General features: G+C 37.9%; 1 protein-coding gene across 1 annotated transcript in view; it reads left to right on the forward strand.

Annotated features, from left to right (window-relative positions):
- Positions 1-17,723, forward strand: part of LOC122438928 (cyclic AMP-inducible protein BP74-like) — a 71,062-nt gene that overhangs the window by 41,220 nt on the left and 12,119 nt on the right. Inside the window, exons 3-4 of the mRNA XM_043464239.1 lie at positions 1,192-1,326; positions 1,768-1,790. Of these exons, the coding sequence (XP_043320174.1) occupies positions 1,192-1,326; positions 1,768-1,790 (158 nt within the window). The remainder of the gene's footprint in view (positions 1-1,191; positions 1,327-1,767; positions 1,791-17,723) is intronic.

Raw genomic sequence — 17,723 nt, forward strand, 5'->3', positions numbered from 1 at the left:
TACAGATCCCTGCTGAAATAATCATAAAAGGATTTATTTCCCTAAGAACTTGTTAGCTTATCTAAACATCTGCTACTCAAAAGTGATTACTTGGGAATTTCCAGGTCACAAAGGAGCATGCAAGTCTGTTGCTACTGGATGCATTCAGACAAAAACCAGTCACCAAACATTCTGAAGTGAGGCAGAGAATGTTTTAAAAATTAGTCCGTGTTTAAGGAACACCCCCCTCCCAAATGTGAATTGACACACTTTTAAAATGCCATCCCTGCTTTTGTTTTATTCTAATCAATCTATGTAATTGACTTCTGCTAAAGTGCTGGGTAGCAAATATATAGACACTATGAAAAATCTTTGAAAGTAAAGAGCAAAAGATTAACTCTCATGTAGCAACATCAACAATTTTTTTTTTAAGTGCAAGAGAAAAACACAGATTAAAAACAGTGTTTTGCAGAGAAAAGTTTAAGGAGAGACTGTAAAACCTAGGAAATACAGTATGCGGGTGATAGATCAAGTTTGATCCCTGGGTCAGGAAGATCCCCTGGGGAAGAAAATGGCAATCCACTCCAGTTTTCTTGCCTGGAGAAGTCCACGGACAGAGGAGCCAGGCGGGCTACAGTCCGTGGGATTGCAAATAATTGGACATGACTTAAGCAACATAGCATGCATGCATGCACGCACAGTATGCATAGTAGGTTGGAAAAACTCACAATATTTTGAAGCTAATATGTTCAAAAAGAGTAAAGGTAATGTGATTTAAGAGAAAGGGAGGAAACAAATTCCCTAGAATGGTTACAGTGAACATTTGGCTTGGGTGAAGGAAAGGAAGCAGTCATCAATTGAATACCTACTATATATGCCAAGCATTTGGTATTTACTATTCTGTTGAATCTTCAGGCAAATAAGATGACTCCCATTTGACAGACTAGGAATCTACAGCTGAGCAAGATTGAGTAAGCCGCCCAAGGTAAGTGGCATAGCCAGGATTTCAACTCCACCTGCTCGGGCGCTCATTGTGCCCTGTCATATCTGCTTTCCTACCGTTACCGTAAAACATGACTTAAGCAACAGTGATGTTTTCTGTCATGTGAGTGCTATGGCTCCTAGTAATTTGTTCTGGCCTCAGCTACTCCAGGAGGTAGGTACACAGGTATCACCATGGGTATGTAGCATTCTTCTTGGATTTCTCCACAGGCCATTAATCTGCAGGTTGGAGTCAGCAGTGCTACATCCTCTGGAGAGAGCAAGGAAGAAATAAGTAGAGAGGACGTAGGGAACAGACATGGGGACATGTGGAGGGGTAGGACAAACCGAGAGAATAGAATCAACGTATGTACACTACCGTGCGTAAAATAGCTAGCTAGTGGGAACCTGCTGTCCCAGGGAGCTCAGCTCAGGGCTCTGTGATGACCTAGAGGGTGGGATGGCGGGGACAGGAAGGAGGGGATATATATATATATATATATATATATAGCTGATTCACACTGTTGTATGACAGAAACAAACACAACATTGTAAAGTAATTATCCTCCAATTAAAAATAAAGTAAAAAGGAAGCCAAGGATATGCCTGGAAGAAACACCCTCCATACACAAACCTCAGTGAGTTTTAGTTTCATTTTGCTTGCTCTTGCTGTCCTCCTTGGGAACTGATACCTTGAGCAGTTGGTAAATTGTTCCTATAGCAACAGTCACCAAGTGAACTCTCTCCCAACAACTCTCCTCCCTCCCTCTAACCCCACCTCAATAATTTTTTTTTAAATCTTTTCAGTTTTTTTATATCAACATGTTTGGGTAAGTAGAGATGTTAAAACCTATTCACCAAGCTACATGTGAAATTGTAAGATCATTGAACTTGATAATAAAATTTAAAACTTGTTAAAGAAAATGTTAAGTAGATTTTACTGTTTTAATTTTGATTGTGAAATATTTAACAGATGACAAATGGGGTTTAAAGATCAAGACATGAGCAAATACCTATTTCACTTAGCAAAGAGGCAAAGCGGCAGGAGGATGCCCAGCATGAATACAAGGATGTGAAAGCCACCAAGATCAGGTCTATTGACTCTTCAACACTTTCTATCACCAGCAATGGGAGTGGCCAGATGCATGAGGACCCTTAAAGATCTTTAAAATATTCTTTCTGTAGCTATTATGACATATAATAGGAACATGAGGATTTTTATACTAGATTCTCCCTGACTTCCACACCTTTCTCTGGTCCATCTGGAACAGGGTCTCTTAGGCAGAGTTTGGGGACATTATGGTTGTCTCCAGTTCATCTGTAATGTATAGGTTGATACCCTCCAGTTTCCCCAATGTCCATTCATGTTACATTATGGATTTAACATTCTTAAACTTAGTAATCATGCCTGCTTATGTTTACAGCCACTGCTATATCATGGTATAAAGAGTTCTATCAGTTTTATAAGTTTACAAGTTTTGTAAGTATTTGAACAATTGAGTTTAATTCAACATACATCAGAGGTCATCTAGTAGTAATTAAGATCATAAACCACAGTGCTAGACTGACTGGAATCAAATCCCAACTTTGCCACTATGAGACCTTAGGCAAATTACTTTACCTCTCATATGTGAATTAGGAATAACATTTTCTTACATTAAATAAGCTAATATCTATAAATTATGTCATTGATTACATATAATACATACCATTCATTTATTGGTTTTATTAATAATGCCTTTCAACCTTTGCCTTTTCATGTTACAACCCTACTTTAAAATAAAATTAACCAGTGTGTGACCATCAGTTCTCTGGTTCTCCTGATTGCTCTTCTGTTTTTAGTTCTACATAGTCATTTACGAGGTGCAGAGACCAGAATTAAATTAAAGTGAACTATGGTGTTTTGACATTTTTTTCAAAGTAAATACGTACCAGCGAAACTGTGATGGTTGGATTTATGTATCAACTTGACGGCATCAAGGGATGCCAGCTGGTTAAACTTTGTCTCTGGGTATGTCTCTGAAGATGTTCCCAGAAGTGATTGGTATTTGAGATGGTGGACTCAATAAAGCGGATGGCCCTCCCCAGTGTGGGTGGGTATCATCTAAAACATTGAGGGCCTCAACAGAATTCAAAGGGGGAGCAACGTGGAATTCATTCTCTGCCTGACTGCTGAAGTGGGACCTAAATCTTCTCTGGTATATGAACTTGGACAGTGACTTTCCATGAGCCCTCTCTGCTCCTGTGTCTCGGGGCTTCAGACATGGACTAGGATCTGCATCATCAACTCTCTGGCTGTCAGGCCTCTGAACTACATCACTGGCTTTGCTAGATATCTAGCCTGCAGATGGCCAATTGCAGGACTTGTACCATAAAAATCATGTGAGCCAACACCTTATAATAAGTCTCTTTGGATAGACAGACAGATGTATAGATATATCCTATTTGTTCTGTTTCTATGCAGAACACTAATATAAAAATTAACAATAGAAAAACAACAGTAAGATCACACAGAGGCCTGGATTAGCAAATGGTAGTCTGCTGATACAAAAGTGACCCTACTTTCTACACTGGGAATTAGATAGTAATGCTTGGGGAGCTGGCCAGGAGTTGCCCTCAAACCTTACCGCATCAGAGATACAGAACAGGGGATATTTAAGGTAGGACTCTTTCCAACCTGGGTAGGCTATTCAGTCCTTTCCAGAATCTACTTCCAAGCCTCTTTACCAGTCTAATTGATTTGCACTAGGTTTTTTTGCAAGATGGGATACGGGAATTTTTTTCCTCTTGAAATATTTTACCTATAGATATCTGGGATTTCTTTGATTGCAATAACTAGAAACCTACTCAAACCAACTTTAGGTAAGGAAAACTTATACATGGCATATGGGCAAAAAAAAAAAAAAAAAGGATATGGACAGTAAATGGTGCTCTGACTCTAGTTAGCTGTAACCAGAAGGGTTATGGGTCCAACTTACTCGGAGCAGCTGACCCCACCATAGCCAGAGCTCTGAAAGTCCTCCCTGCAGAGCAGGCACCCTAACTGTGTCTCCTGTACTGCTTTTCTAGTAAGAAGAAATGAGCCCACATCCACAGACCACAGACTAGAATGCAGAGAAGCAGAGAGAAAATTGTGACACAGCCACTGCAAAAGGATTTATTTATCTTCCACGGTCATTTTTCACCCAAGGCCTGAGATGTGTAATTAAAGTAATGTGGGACTTATTCCTGTCACTGCAGTGGTGTTGGAGAGTCACCCCTGGGCATAAAGTAGGGTGCATTCAACAACTTTTTGGAGTCTCTCCTGGTTCAGATCTGATAGTTAGAAATCATTATCTTATAGGCACATTTGTACCATTTTCCCATAATGTGTTATCATCTTACATCAGTCTACATGGAGCTTATTTGCCATTTTTCTACCCACTCATACGGCCAAGTTATTTCCTTTTACAGTTTATACTTATTGCCTCAGTATGTCACTGCACAGAGAGCTCCGCAGAAAATGTTATTCTAGCAGACATTTTCCCAAATCACTTATAACAACATTAAGTAAGGTTGATCCAGCACTAATTCCTGGTATTTGTACATTTCCATACATAACAGTCTTCTTTCCCTCAGCCCCTCACTTGTTCCTTTCCTGTCTCCCTTTACCAGAAAATATTTATTAAGTACCCATTATGTGCCAGAAATTGTTCAAATGCTCAGGATACCTCAGCGAACCAAACGAATAGAAATCTTGGCTCTCACAGAGCTTACTTATTGGTGTGGAATGAATAGCCTATAACAAATAACAAATAAATGAATGATACGTCATGTTGCTACAATGATAGGCACTGTTTTTCCCTTCACTTAGTTTCACAATTTGAATTAATTCTTCAGTGATAAAGTATTTTCCCCCAGACCCACAGTATCTCTTTCAAACTGGAAGACAGTCACCTTACTGTATTTTGGATTTCATTTCTGAAAGAGTTAGAACAAATGAATCAGCAAAAAGTAAACAGAATTTTCACTCTTTTTCAGGAGAAGATGTTTAGGGTGAAAGGAGTTCATTTAACAAACATTTGTGCATTATCTATGAGACATATAAAAGAAGAATTGATAGCCTTGCCCTTAAAGACTTCATAATTTAACTGAAAAGAGTAACAAGCAGGTCAGGACAGAAGCCAGCAGCCCCCACCTCAAACGCCATCTCCAACTGCCCACAAGGGAACCCGCTGGACTTGGGCAGTGCTGGTCACAGCAGTCCTTTCATATTTCCTGTTGCTCAGTTACTACATAGTCAATGCACTGACAGCGGGCTTCCCATGCAGTAATTTTTCACACTGGGATTTTGGCCTTAGATTTTGTTTCTGAGTCCCCTATCTAAATCTATCTAGTGTATCAGGCTATTTCATGGGCACTTGCCCTTTTCATACATTTAGCAAACTGCGTGCAGGTCTGGGGGCTAAGTTGCTTCAGTTGTGTCCAGTTCTTTGCAACACTATGGACCGTAACCCACCAGGTTTCTGTGCCCATGGGATTCTCCAGGCAAGAATACTGGAGTGGGTTGCCATGCCCTGCTCCAAGGGATCTTCCTGCCCCAGGGATCAAACCTGTGTCTCCTGTGTTGCTGGCGGATTCTTTACTGCTAGGCACTGGGGAAGCCCTAGCAAACATATATTGAGCATCTATTAATCATCATGTCAAGTGTTTGGGAATATTAAAATAATAAAAAAATTGCCTCTGCCCTTGAGGACATACCATTGTTAGGATAGATACCCATAAAAGTCATGGATGAGCAAGGTCAACACTCTAACAAGGCTATGTATGTGGCACTATGGGAAAGAAAGATGATGAAGCCACTACCTTTGTTCAGAAGAGGTCGTAGGAAAGAATTCAGAGTGTTTACCTAGACGAATCTCAAAAGAATAAGAATTCACCAGGTGGGGGAGGAGGGAAAGACATGTGAAACTGAGCAGAATATGAAAATGTGTGCAAGAGCTCTTGCCAACACCCAAACAGAGAGACTGGAGATTCTAACTCTAGTTCTTAAACTCCAGAAATTGCGCATGTTGCCTGGGATCATGCTCGCTTCTGATCATTACTATTGTCCCTACCTGTTGGCACAGGCACTACTTCTACCGTGTTTTTAATTCTTTTGAAAGCTTCTATTTTTTTGCATTTTAAAAAGTTTTATTAAGGCAATTTTCATATAATTGGCCACCCCATTTCAAATGTGCAATGCAATGGCTTTTAGAATATTTACACAATTAATGCAACCATTACCATGATTTAATTTTAGAATATCTTCATCATTCCAAAAAGAAGCCTCATACCCACCAAGAGTTACTCCCCATCTCATTCCCACATACCCAGTCCTAGACAACCACTAATCTACTTTCTGTCTCTAAAGATTTGGACCTTTTATATAAAGGGGATCATACCATATGTAGACCAGTTTCTTTCACTTAGTATAATGTTTTCAACGTTTGTCCCTGTTGTAGCATGTATCAATCCATCATTCCTTTTTACTGCAGAATAATATTCCATTGTATGAATATAACACTTTTGTTCATCCATTCATCAGTTTCTATTGATGGGTTGCTTCTACTTTTCACCTATTGTGACTAACGCTATGTGAACAGTGGTGTACAAGTTTTTGAGCATTTTCATTTCCCTTGGGTATACACATAGGCATAGAACTGCTGGTTCATATGGCAGCTCTGTTTAACTTTTTTGGATAACTGCCAAAGTATCTATGAAAGTGACCACACCATTTTACATTTCCATTAGCAATATATAAAGGTTCCTTTTCTCTACATCCTTGTTGGTACCTGTTGTTGCTGTTTTGATTATAGTCATCCTAGTGAACGTAAAATGGCATACCATTGTCATTTCTATGTTTCCTTAATGGCTGATGAATTATGAAAGTATAGTACCATGGCATTATGATATAGCATTTAACTCAAATTTTTGTACAAATATAAATAATAGCATAGGATGGAGGCAGGGGGGATCTTCTCGGAAGAGGGGACTCAAAACAAGAGGGTAGAGTTGGAAGAAAGGATAGAGGCAGAAAGCAATAAGGAAGTGTGAAGAAACAATAAGGGCACTTTAACAGTGAGAAATGAGATGTGAAAATATGGTTGAAGCCTATTATTTTGTCTATTGAAAAATAATCCTCCACCCTTCTGTTGGGAATTTTTTCTCCTTCCCTCCACTCCAATGCTTTCCACAGTTCAGATGGAAAAATCCATGTTTTAAAGTGACTTCACCCTCACTCCTGACTAAAGTAGATTGGTCTAGGCATGATCACCTGCCCCAAGCTGGACCAACTAAACACTTTTCCCCAGTAGTTGTGAACTTGAGAAAGAAAAAAACCATGTCAGTCCCTTCTCATCGTGGTAACCTTAAGTTAAATATTCCAGCAGCATTTGGTAATCAGTTATTTCACAATGTGAGAGTTGGATTATAAAGAAAGCTGAGCACCAAAGAACTGATGCTTTTGAACTGTGGTGTTGGAGAAGACTCTTGAGAGTCCCTTGAACTGCAAGGAGATCCAACCAGTCCATCCTAAAGGAGATCAGTCCTAGGTGTTCATTGGAAGGACTGATGCTGAAGCTGAAACTCCAATACTTTGGCCACCTCATGTGAAGAGTTGACTCATTGGAAAAAGACCCTGATTCTGGGAGGGATTGGGGGCAGGAGGAGAAGGGGATGACAGAGGGTGAGATGGTTGGGCGGCATCACTGACTCAATGGACATGAGTTTGGGTGGGCTCTGGGAGTTGGTGATGGACAGGGAGGCCTGGCGTGCTGTGGTTCATGGGGTCACAAAGAGTCAGACACGACTGAGCAACTGAACTGAACTGAACTGAACTGATTTTACAACGTGGAGAATTGTCTGCTATGAAGGTGAATAATATGGATACCAAAGACAAGCTAGATAAGAGAGTACTGGTTGTGTTCAAATCTCTGGCTTAAACTGTTTTCAAGATTCAGCAACTTTTAGTGACAAGATTTTTTTTTTTAATATAAAAGATTATGTGAATTCCTAAAATTAATCTATGCCAAAAACCTTGCAAAAATCATGTGTCTCATTGTCTTCCAATGCAGGATTGGACTTTTTGAGTCTTGGTCAATGGTTCACATAATTTAGAGAGGTTGCCAGAGTCTGTAATCCTTTGTGTGAAACACTAGACTAGGAAATCCTAAGATGTATACCACACTGCTGTTGCCTTAGGTTGCTTATCAACTGAGAAGGAAGAGACAAAATAGGTAAAATGGACTGGCAAGTCATCTACAGCAATCATGCTATGGAATATGAGCCAAAAACCATTTAAGTGATGGAAACCAGGAGTGCTGCTTGGAGTTCAGAAGAGGCAGAAAGATTTGGGAGCTATAGCAGGAAGTTAAAGGAAGATTCACAGAGGAATAAAGTGGGTCTGGAAATTGAGTAGGATTCAGATAACCACGGAGGAAGAAAACGAGAAGCCATAGAAATGAGTTCAGTGAGTACTGTTTTTTAAGAATTTTACTTGTTTATTCTCATAAGAGCTTTTGGGTCAGCCTAACCTACAAAGCAATCACAGATTCTCCTGTTTAAATAATTTCATCCCATTCTACTCTTGAACAACTCCTGTCAAGTGTGGAGCTTTCCCATCCAGTGCCAGCTGACCCCAATTCTATTTCTACAGAAATCGCTACCTTGTTTACATTATTGGTTCCTAAGTTGATCAGACATACTCCCTAAAGGTCAATTTAACACTCAGAGATTTCATTAGATTTTTTCAAATACAGCAGTCCAATTCTATTTCAACAGGAATTACTATCTTGTTTATATTATTGGGTTCCTAAGTCGATCAGACATACTACCTAAAGGTCAATTTATGACTCAGAGATTTCATTAGATTTTTTCAAATACAACAGTCCCTCCCTATCTGCATCGTGTAAGTTCTAAGACCCTTAGGTAATGCCTGAAACCATAGACAATACCAAACTCTATAACTATGTTTTTTCCTACATATACATCATTTGATAAAGTTTAATTTATTAATTATGCAGAGTAATACATTAACAATACCTAAAAATTAAATAGAACAATTATAGCAATATAATGTAGTAAAAGTTATGTGAATGCCTCTCACTCTAAAAATGTCTCCTTGTACAAATTAAAAGTTTTTTCCATCTTAACTAAGCATTTATCATGACCAATGGTCATAATTTTTGCAGTCTGAGGTAAGAAAATAAAATAAGCAGAAATTTCTTTTTCCTTCCCCACAATTTCAAGGACAGAAGATTCTTACTGTAGATCTTAGCAACCTCAGCATACAATTTTTTTCTTTCCTTATTAAGTCAAGAACATTTCTCTTTTCATTTATAGGAAGCAGTATATGGCTTCTGTCATATCTGAATTGCCAGCATCACTACCCTTGTGTTTTGTGTCCATTATAAAGAAAAATAGAGGTTACCTGAACACAGGCGCTGCAATACCACAACAGTCAATCTGATAACCAAGGTAGCTACTAAGTGACTAAATGAATGGATACAAGGGACAAAGGGATGATTCATATCCCGAATGGGACAGAGCAGGACAGTGCAAAGATTTCGTCATGCTACTCGGATCAGCACACGATTTAAAAAAAAAAAAAAATGGGCCAAAGAACTAAACAGACATTTCTCTAAAGAAGACATACAGATGGCTAACAAACACATGAAAAGATGCTCAACATCACTCATCATCAGAGAAATGCAAATCAAAACCTCAATGAGGTACCATTACACGCCAGTCAGGATGGCTGCTATCCAAAAGTCTACAAGCAATAAATGCTGGAGAAGGTGTGGAGAAAAGGGACCCCTCTTACACTGTTGGTGGGAATGCAAACTAGTACAGCCGCTATGAAGAACAGTGTGGAGATTTCTTAAAAAACTGGAAATAGAACTGCCGTATGACCCAGCAATCCCACTTCTGGGCATACACACCGAGGAAACCAGATTGGAAAGAGACACATGTACCCCAATGTTCATCGCAGCACTGTTTATAATAGCCAGGACATGGAAGCAACCTAGATGCCCATCAGCAGATGAATGGATAAGGAAGCTGTGGTACATATACACCATGGAATATTACTCAGCCATTAAAAAGAATTCATTAGAATCAGTTCTAATGAGATGGATGAAACTGGAGCCCATTATACAGAGTGAAGTAAGCCAGAAAGATAAAGACCAATACAGTATACTAACACATATATATGGAATTTAGAAAGATGGTAATGATAACCCTATATGCAAAACAGAAAAAGAGACACAGATGTACAGAACAGACTTTTGGACTCTGTGGGAGAAGGCGAGGGTGGGATGTTTCGAGAGAACAGCATCGAAACATGTATTATATCTATAGTGAAACAGATCACCAGCCGAGGTTGGATGCATGAGACAAGTGCTCGGGCCTGGTACACTGGGAAGACTCAGAGGTACTGGGTAGAGAGGGAGGTGGGAGGGGGGATCGGGATGGGGAATACATGTAACTCCATGGCTGACTCATGTCAGTGTATGACAAAACCCACTACAATATTGTAAAGTAATTAGCCTCCAACTAATAAAAATAAATGAAAAAAACAAAACAAAAAAAAACACTTATGAATTGCCCCCAAACCAAAGAACAAGGGCACAAGTTATACATCTCAGAGTTGGAAGGAATGTTAGTTACCATGAAGTGAGACGTGCCCAAACCTGGCTGCACATCACAATAACCTGGGTTAGTTTAAAAAAAATTTACAAAACCCCAGATCCATCTCCAGACCTATAGACTCAAAATCTTTTGAATTTGGGGATGTGGACTAGGGAATTGTAGGGAGCAGTGGCAAGGATATGGTCTTTTAATTTAAAAAAAGTTGAACTGCTTTTAAATAAAGAAGAGTACAGAAGATAATATGAAAACTAAAAGGAGAAGATGTTAACACTTAATTATGGCTGTGTAGAGAAAAAGTTATAATTTGATAGAAAACTTTGCATTGGCTAGACTCTATAGAGGAGACCTCTCAGCGTTATCACATGCTGATTCTATGGAGCTACTGTACAATTCCGTATGTTGTAGATAACTGATAGCAATGCAAAATAGTTCTTGTCTATAGACATACAAATGCTGTATCTTCTTTTACCTTGGATAAACAATTTTAATACATACTTCAATTTCCTGATGTATAGATGTGTCTGTTCACTGAGTATCTTTTGAATGCATTATAACACCTGCCTAGTACACTCATTAAGTTAAAGAAAATCTATAATGTATTCATTTTATATCAATAGGAGAGTCAGGATTTTATAGTTTTTGGAAAATTATCTTTTATTGATTAATCCTTACAGAAAATGTTAATATACACTACATCTTCCCTTTTGGTCTCATTTCATTTCTCTCCTCAGAGGCAGTTCCTTTCATGAATTTAGTGTAGATATAAGTCATGCCTTTATACTTTTCTTAAATATATAATATTCAAAAGTAATGGTATGGTTTTAATTTTAAAAACATACTCTATATGGCATTCTGCAAACTTTTTAACTTAGCAATAAGTATCTGAGATATCGTCATGCTGATCTATGTAATCATGTCTTTAATGGCTAGTAGTGTACTTGGTTTTTTGACCACTTTTTGAGACTAACTTGATAATTTGTTTTTGTAGAGAAATATCTATTCATTTGCTTCCCAATTTTCTAGCCTCAGGTTTTTCAGTTTTCTATACTCATTTATCTTTACTATGTATTATGCCCACATTTTTTATTCCTTAAAGTGTTTACTTTTGTCTTTTCTGTTTTTACTTGCTTATTCCTTTGTTTGCCTAGAAATAAATACTTGATCATCCTAATTGTTTCTATTATTTGTTTTTGGTGACTTGCTTTTTAAAGTTACTAACTTCTGTTATTGTCTTGATTATTTCCTTCCTCTACTCTTTCCTTGTTTGCATACAACATATTAATTATGCCTTCACATTCCAAAATGTATTGCTTCATTGTTGTTCAATTGTAATATTTTGCAGTTGTTTTCTTTTAATTTCTTATATAACCCCTTGCATTCTTTAAGAGTTTATTTTTTAGTTTTCAAATATGTCAGTTGGGCTTTGTACTGTTTTGTATTAGAGTTCTAGTTTAATTGCATTGTTGTTAGGAAATGTAGTCCACATAAGATATTGATCTTTGGAATGCTTAAGACATGAGTTTTAAGAATTTTTAATAAGTGTTTTAATAAATATTTGGTAAAAAGAATATATATCTCTATGGACAAAATGTAGGGAGAAATATTTTTGTTTGCTTCGTACATTTGAGACAGGGGTAGTAAAATCTCTCACTATGGTTATACGTTTCTTTGCGTAATTTTGTCAGTTTTTCTGAGCTATGTTGTTAAATGTATATGCTTTCATGATTATTTTTTCTATTGGTGTATTATTGTTTTTTCTTGTTATATAATGTTTCTCTTTAATTAATACTATTATATGGATTAGTGCTTTTTCCTTAAATTCCATTGTGCCTAATATCATTATTTCTCTACTAGCTAGCTTTCTTTTGTTTGGTGTTTGAATATGTCTTTCTATGGTTTTATTTTCAATCTAAGTCACTTTAAGTGTAACTTTTGCAAATAGAACATAGATGGCTTTTTGAAAAACCCAATCATATAGTCCTTCTTTTTTGATGCATTTAATCCATTTACATTCACTGTAATTCATAATATTTTTACTTACTAACACTAATTCATCTTGTGGTGTCTTCTATTATATTTTATCTTTGTGTCTCATTTCTTACCTTCTGTGGTATTTGTAAATATTCTTTTTTTTTTTTGTAAATATTCTTTATTTCAGTTTTTCTTGGCTGGTTTTGAAGTTGTCAATTGTATTTCTATTGATTTAGCAATTACTCTTAAATTTCTCTAATGACGGTGATATTCAGTATCTCTGTTTTACTCTATAAACCATCCATTGAATAGTCCCTTTTCTCTACCACTCACACTGTCCCATCTTTCTTGTTACTCTTGTCTAGACGAGGCTTCAGCCAAATCCTGCCTGACACCTGATTTTGTATAGCTCATGAGTTAAGAATGGTTTTCACATTAAACAAAATTTTTCATCAAAAGAATATAGTTAATGACATCAACATTACATAAAATCCAAAATTCAGTGCCCACAATAAAGTTATATCAGAACATAGCCACTCTCATTTGTTTACATATTATCTAGGGCTGCTATCCTGACCCAATGGCAAAGTTGAATAGTTACAACAAAGATCAAATGCCCACAAAGTCTGAAATATTCTTTATGTGGCCCTGTATTGAAAGTTTTCTCATTCCTATTATAGATATCAGAGTGTCATTTTACTTCGAAACTTTTACCTTAACAAATATAAACCAAAAATTATGGTTATTCCTCTCTTTTAGAGATTAAAGTTAACAATATATAAAATATATTTTATCAACTTACATGTTTCCCATTGTTTCTTATATCTTTTATATCATTATATCTTATTCTTTCTAAGTTCACTTTTCTTTCTGCCAAAAAAAAAAGTTCCTTCTCTTATCAAGAGCTGCTAGATAGCAAATTCTGTTAGTCTCTGCATTTCTGAAAATGTCTCTAGTTTGTTTTCACTTCTGAAAGCAAATTTAGCTGCATATATAATCTCAGGTTAGTATTTTCCCTCAGCACTATGGAGATATTACTCCATTGTCTTCAAGTATTTGTTATTCTCATGAGAAATCTGCTTGTTGTCCAGTTGCCTTTCTTTGAAGTTTTAAACATTGTTTTACATTGTTAGCTTTTGAGATTTTTTTCTTAAATATGTGAGATAGCAGTACTTCAGTATAATAAATCAAGTTGGGTTTATTTTTGTTTTTTACCTCTGTCAGCATTTGGTATCCTTTTTTCACTGTTACCTGTGATATTTCAAATATTATTTCTCAATCATTCTCTCTTTTCTCTGTCCCTAAGATACCTAGTATATATACATATATATGCATATATATACATATATATATGTTGAAATCTTTCAGTGATTGTCTTTTAATGTCTTTTTCATGTTTTTCATAGTTTTCTTTCTCTATGTTTAACTTTAGGTGATTTTCTCTATACTATTTTTCAATTCCCTAATTCATTCTTTAACTAAGTTCAGTCTGGAAATCACTCTGCTTAGTGAGATTTTTGTGGGCTTCCCTAGTAGCTCAGTTGGTAAAGAATCCACCTACAATGCAGGAGACCCCAGTTTGATTCCTGAGTTAGGAAGATCCCCTGGAGAAGGAAATGGCTACTCATTCTAGTATTCTGGTCTGGAGAATTCCATGGACAGAAGAGCCTGGTAGGCTACAGTCCATGGGGTTACATTTATTCCAATAACTATATTCTGCATTTTGAGAATTTCTAATTGGTTTTTTGGTTCGTATCAATTTATTTTATTGCCATAATCTTCTCCCTGGATAAAATTCTTGTCTATATCTATTTGAGAATCTTAAACATATTTAAGTCAACAAACACAGTCAAACTGAGTATTCTATTGTTTATATTTTGTCATGTGTGAATGTATTTAACTCCTCTGTGTTTTGTTTTGATTTCAAACTTGATGTTCAGTTTTCTAACTCTGAAAATTTAATTTGCATGTTCACTTTGAATGGAAAATGTTTTCATTGTTTTATGTTCCTGTTCTGTGGTCTGACTCTGTAACAGGTAGTTTTCCTACTAAAGTTCTCTAGTTCAGTACCAGAACCAGGTCTTAAATAAATAGCTTGAAACTCCAGTTTCAAGATGCACTATGAATATCAAGATCCATTCACTCAGATAGCAGGGAGTTCTGTCCAGACCCTAAATTTTCTAAATGACATTTTCTCTTTTTTCTTGACATAGCTCATATTTTATGCAAACAGTATCCAATGACAGTAGTATTGGTTTTCTCACCCTTTCTTTCTTTCCACCTTCTCTGCCCAGCTCCTGGTTTCAGGCAATGAAACATAGCTCAGGTCTCTCACAATGCATGGGGAGCTTTGGGCTCTCTACAGTCTCATGACTACAGAACTTTGTCTCTCTCTTTCTGCACATAGGACCTAGTATATGGGCCTCAGCTCAACTTACAGCTTGAGGCTTCTGTTGCATTTCTGGTTCACAGAGATATTCAACTTGTCTTTTACACAAGTATATAGTATACAAATACACACATGCTGCTGCTGCTGCTAAGTCGCTTCAGTCGTGTCCGACTCTGTGCGACCACATAGACGGCAGCCCACCAGGCTCCCCTGTCTCTGGGATTCTCCAGGCAAGAACACTGTAGTGGGTTGCCATTTCCTTCTCCAATGCATGAAAGTGAAAAGTGAAAGTGAAGTTGCTCAGTCGTGTCTGACTCTTCATGACCGCATGGACTGTAGCCTACCAGGTTCCTCTGTTCATGGGATTTTCCAGGCAAGAGTACTGGAGTGGGTTGCCATTTCCTTCTCCAAAACACATACACACACACACACAATTGTTTTGTTTAGAAAGGAAGAGAATTTAAGGTATAAGCTCAAAATGTAATTGTTCCTTCTTATAAACCTATATGCTTCTGACCTCTAACACAAGGGTGAGCAAACTATAGTTCATGGCCTAAATTTGGCCTGTTCATGTTTCCATAAATAAAGTTTTATTGGAATATAGCCATATCCATTTCTTTTCATATTGCGTATTGCTGTTTTCACTATAAATACAGAGTTGACTAATTGTGACATAGACCATACACCCTGCAAAGCCTAAAATTTTTACAGAAAAAGATGGCTGATCCTGCTGTAACAACAGAGAGCCTCTTCCCTTCTTTATCTACTCTTCCCCACATGGCTTTAAATATCAAGTTCAGTTCAGTTCAGTCGCTCAGTCGTGTCCGACTCTTTGCGACCCCATGAACCGCAGCACGCCAGGCCTCCCTGTCCATCACCAACTCCTGGAGTCCACCCAAACCCATGTCCATCGAGTCGGTGATGCCATCCAGCCATCCCATCCCCTGTCGTCCCCTTCTCCTCCTGCCCCCAGCCTTTCCCAGCATCAGGGCCTTTCCCAGTGAGCCAGCTCTCCGCATCAAGTATATGATGACAAGTCCCGGAACTTCCTCATTTACTTAGCGGAATATCTCAGTTTGGAGATGTACAATAGGCTTCTTAAACTTAACATGTTCAAAGCCAAATCCCTGACATTTCCTCTGTACCCTCCCTCCTCTACATGAAAGACTTTCTTCAAGTAGTCTACTCCATGCAGCAAAAGGAAAATTTAATCCTTCCCTTTGCTCAAGTCAAAAATTTTAGAAACATCCTTGACTTCTCTCCTTCTCTCACATTCCATATCTTTTCCACCAAAAACCTAAAAAAAAAAAAAAAAAAAGCACTGAAAATCCATGAGTAAGTCATGGAATATGACCAGTTCCCTCCTCAGGGAATTACTTGTCTCACTTGTGTACCAGGTAACAGGAAAAGTAAGCCAGCAAATGTTGAAGTCAGTCTCACGGGGAAGTTTGATATGGAATCTGTTCCATAACTCAGGCTCAGACAGTCTGCCTGTTGAAGTTTTCTTATCTTTATGAGAAAAGGAAATATGCTAGCCTTCTAGTAAAGGCCTTTGGATTAAACTCTCAGAAGGAAACTGGCCTCACCTAATAAACTCACCAGAACATAAAAGGACATGGAAGAGAATAATAAAACTAATGTGCTAATCAGTTCAATAAATGCCTAAAGCAGACCTTAAATCAAATAATAGACAGGAAAGGATGCCTTATTTTAGTGCCTTGAGACACCCAGTGAAGAGAAACCATTTCCTCAGCTTTGAATTTCTGCAGGGAAAATAGTAATCGATTCAGGAGAAGTAGCCTGACTATCATGAGACACCAGTGGCAGTTTCTAAACAGAAAGAATCATTTTCCTTTCTGTCTTCTTCCAGAATTGATGGAAGATCTCATATGCCAAGAGGGTACCTTAAGCTTCCATCCCACTAGCTGCATGAGCAATGTGAAGCCTGTGTCCTCGAAATGAGCAATTCTCTCCAGTCCTCCAGTTCTAGATATCTAGCCATAGGCAAAATTAGAACATAGGTGAAGATTTTCTCTGCCAAACGTCCATCAGCCTCAAATACCCCTTGACCACCTGATCAGTAGGAAAGCCATGTGTATAAAACCAATTCATACCACTGTGTTAGCAACATAATTCATTTTCCTGACTAGGAATGTGGTATCTTCCAAGGGAATAGGCAACATTCACATAATTGTAAGCATCTCAGAAGGTGGAATTCCAGCCTCAGTGTACCCTATGTGGAATACAAGTGCTCTGGGGTCAGTTCCAGTCTTAAAGTTCTGAAAATGAAACTTCCTACTTCTTCTAGGCTACCACAAATCAATTCCAGTTTAGTGGGAAAGAACCCCATTTCACCTTCCTCCAGGAGGAGCATCAACTTAGTATCTACTACAGAAAGGTTCTTAGCAGGTTAGAAGGGTCACTGTTCGCTAAGAGAAACACTATGAGGAAGGAGATGCAGAGGGCCTACAGAGAGAGAGAGAGAGAGAGTGTGTGTGTGTGTGTGTGTGTGTGTGTGTGTGTGTGTGTGTGTTTGGGAGTGGAGCAGCAAGGGATATAGGGAGTAAGGTACTTGCACAGGGCAGAGGACAGGCCTGGGAGAGAAGTGAGGCATTGACTAGGGAAGCAGGGAAATTCTGAAAACAAGGACAACTCCTGGACACTCTTAGGCAATTCTCTAATAGGCATTGCTCAGGGCCTGATTTCTTAGCCTTGATGCTGAAGGAGCTAATGCA

Source organism: Cervus canadensis, chromosome 3, assembly GCF_019320065.1.
Source record: "Cervus canadensis isolate Bull #8, Minnesota chromosome 3, ASM1932006v1, whole genome shotgun sequence".
Taxonomy (NCBI): domain Eukaryota; kingdom Metazoa; phylum Chordata; class Mammalia; order Artiodactyla; family Cervidae; genus Cervus; species Cervus canadensis.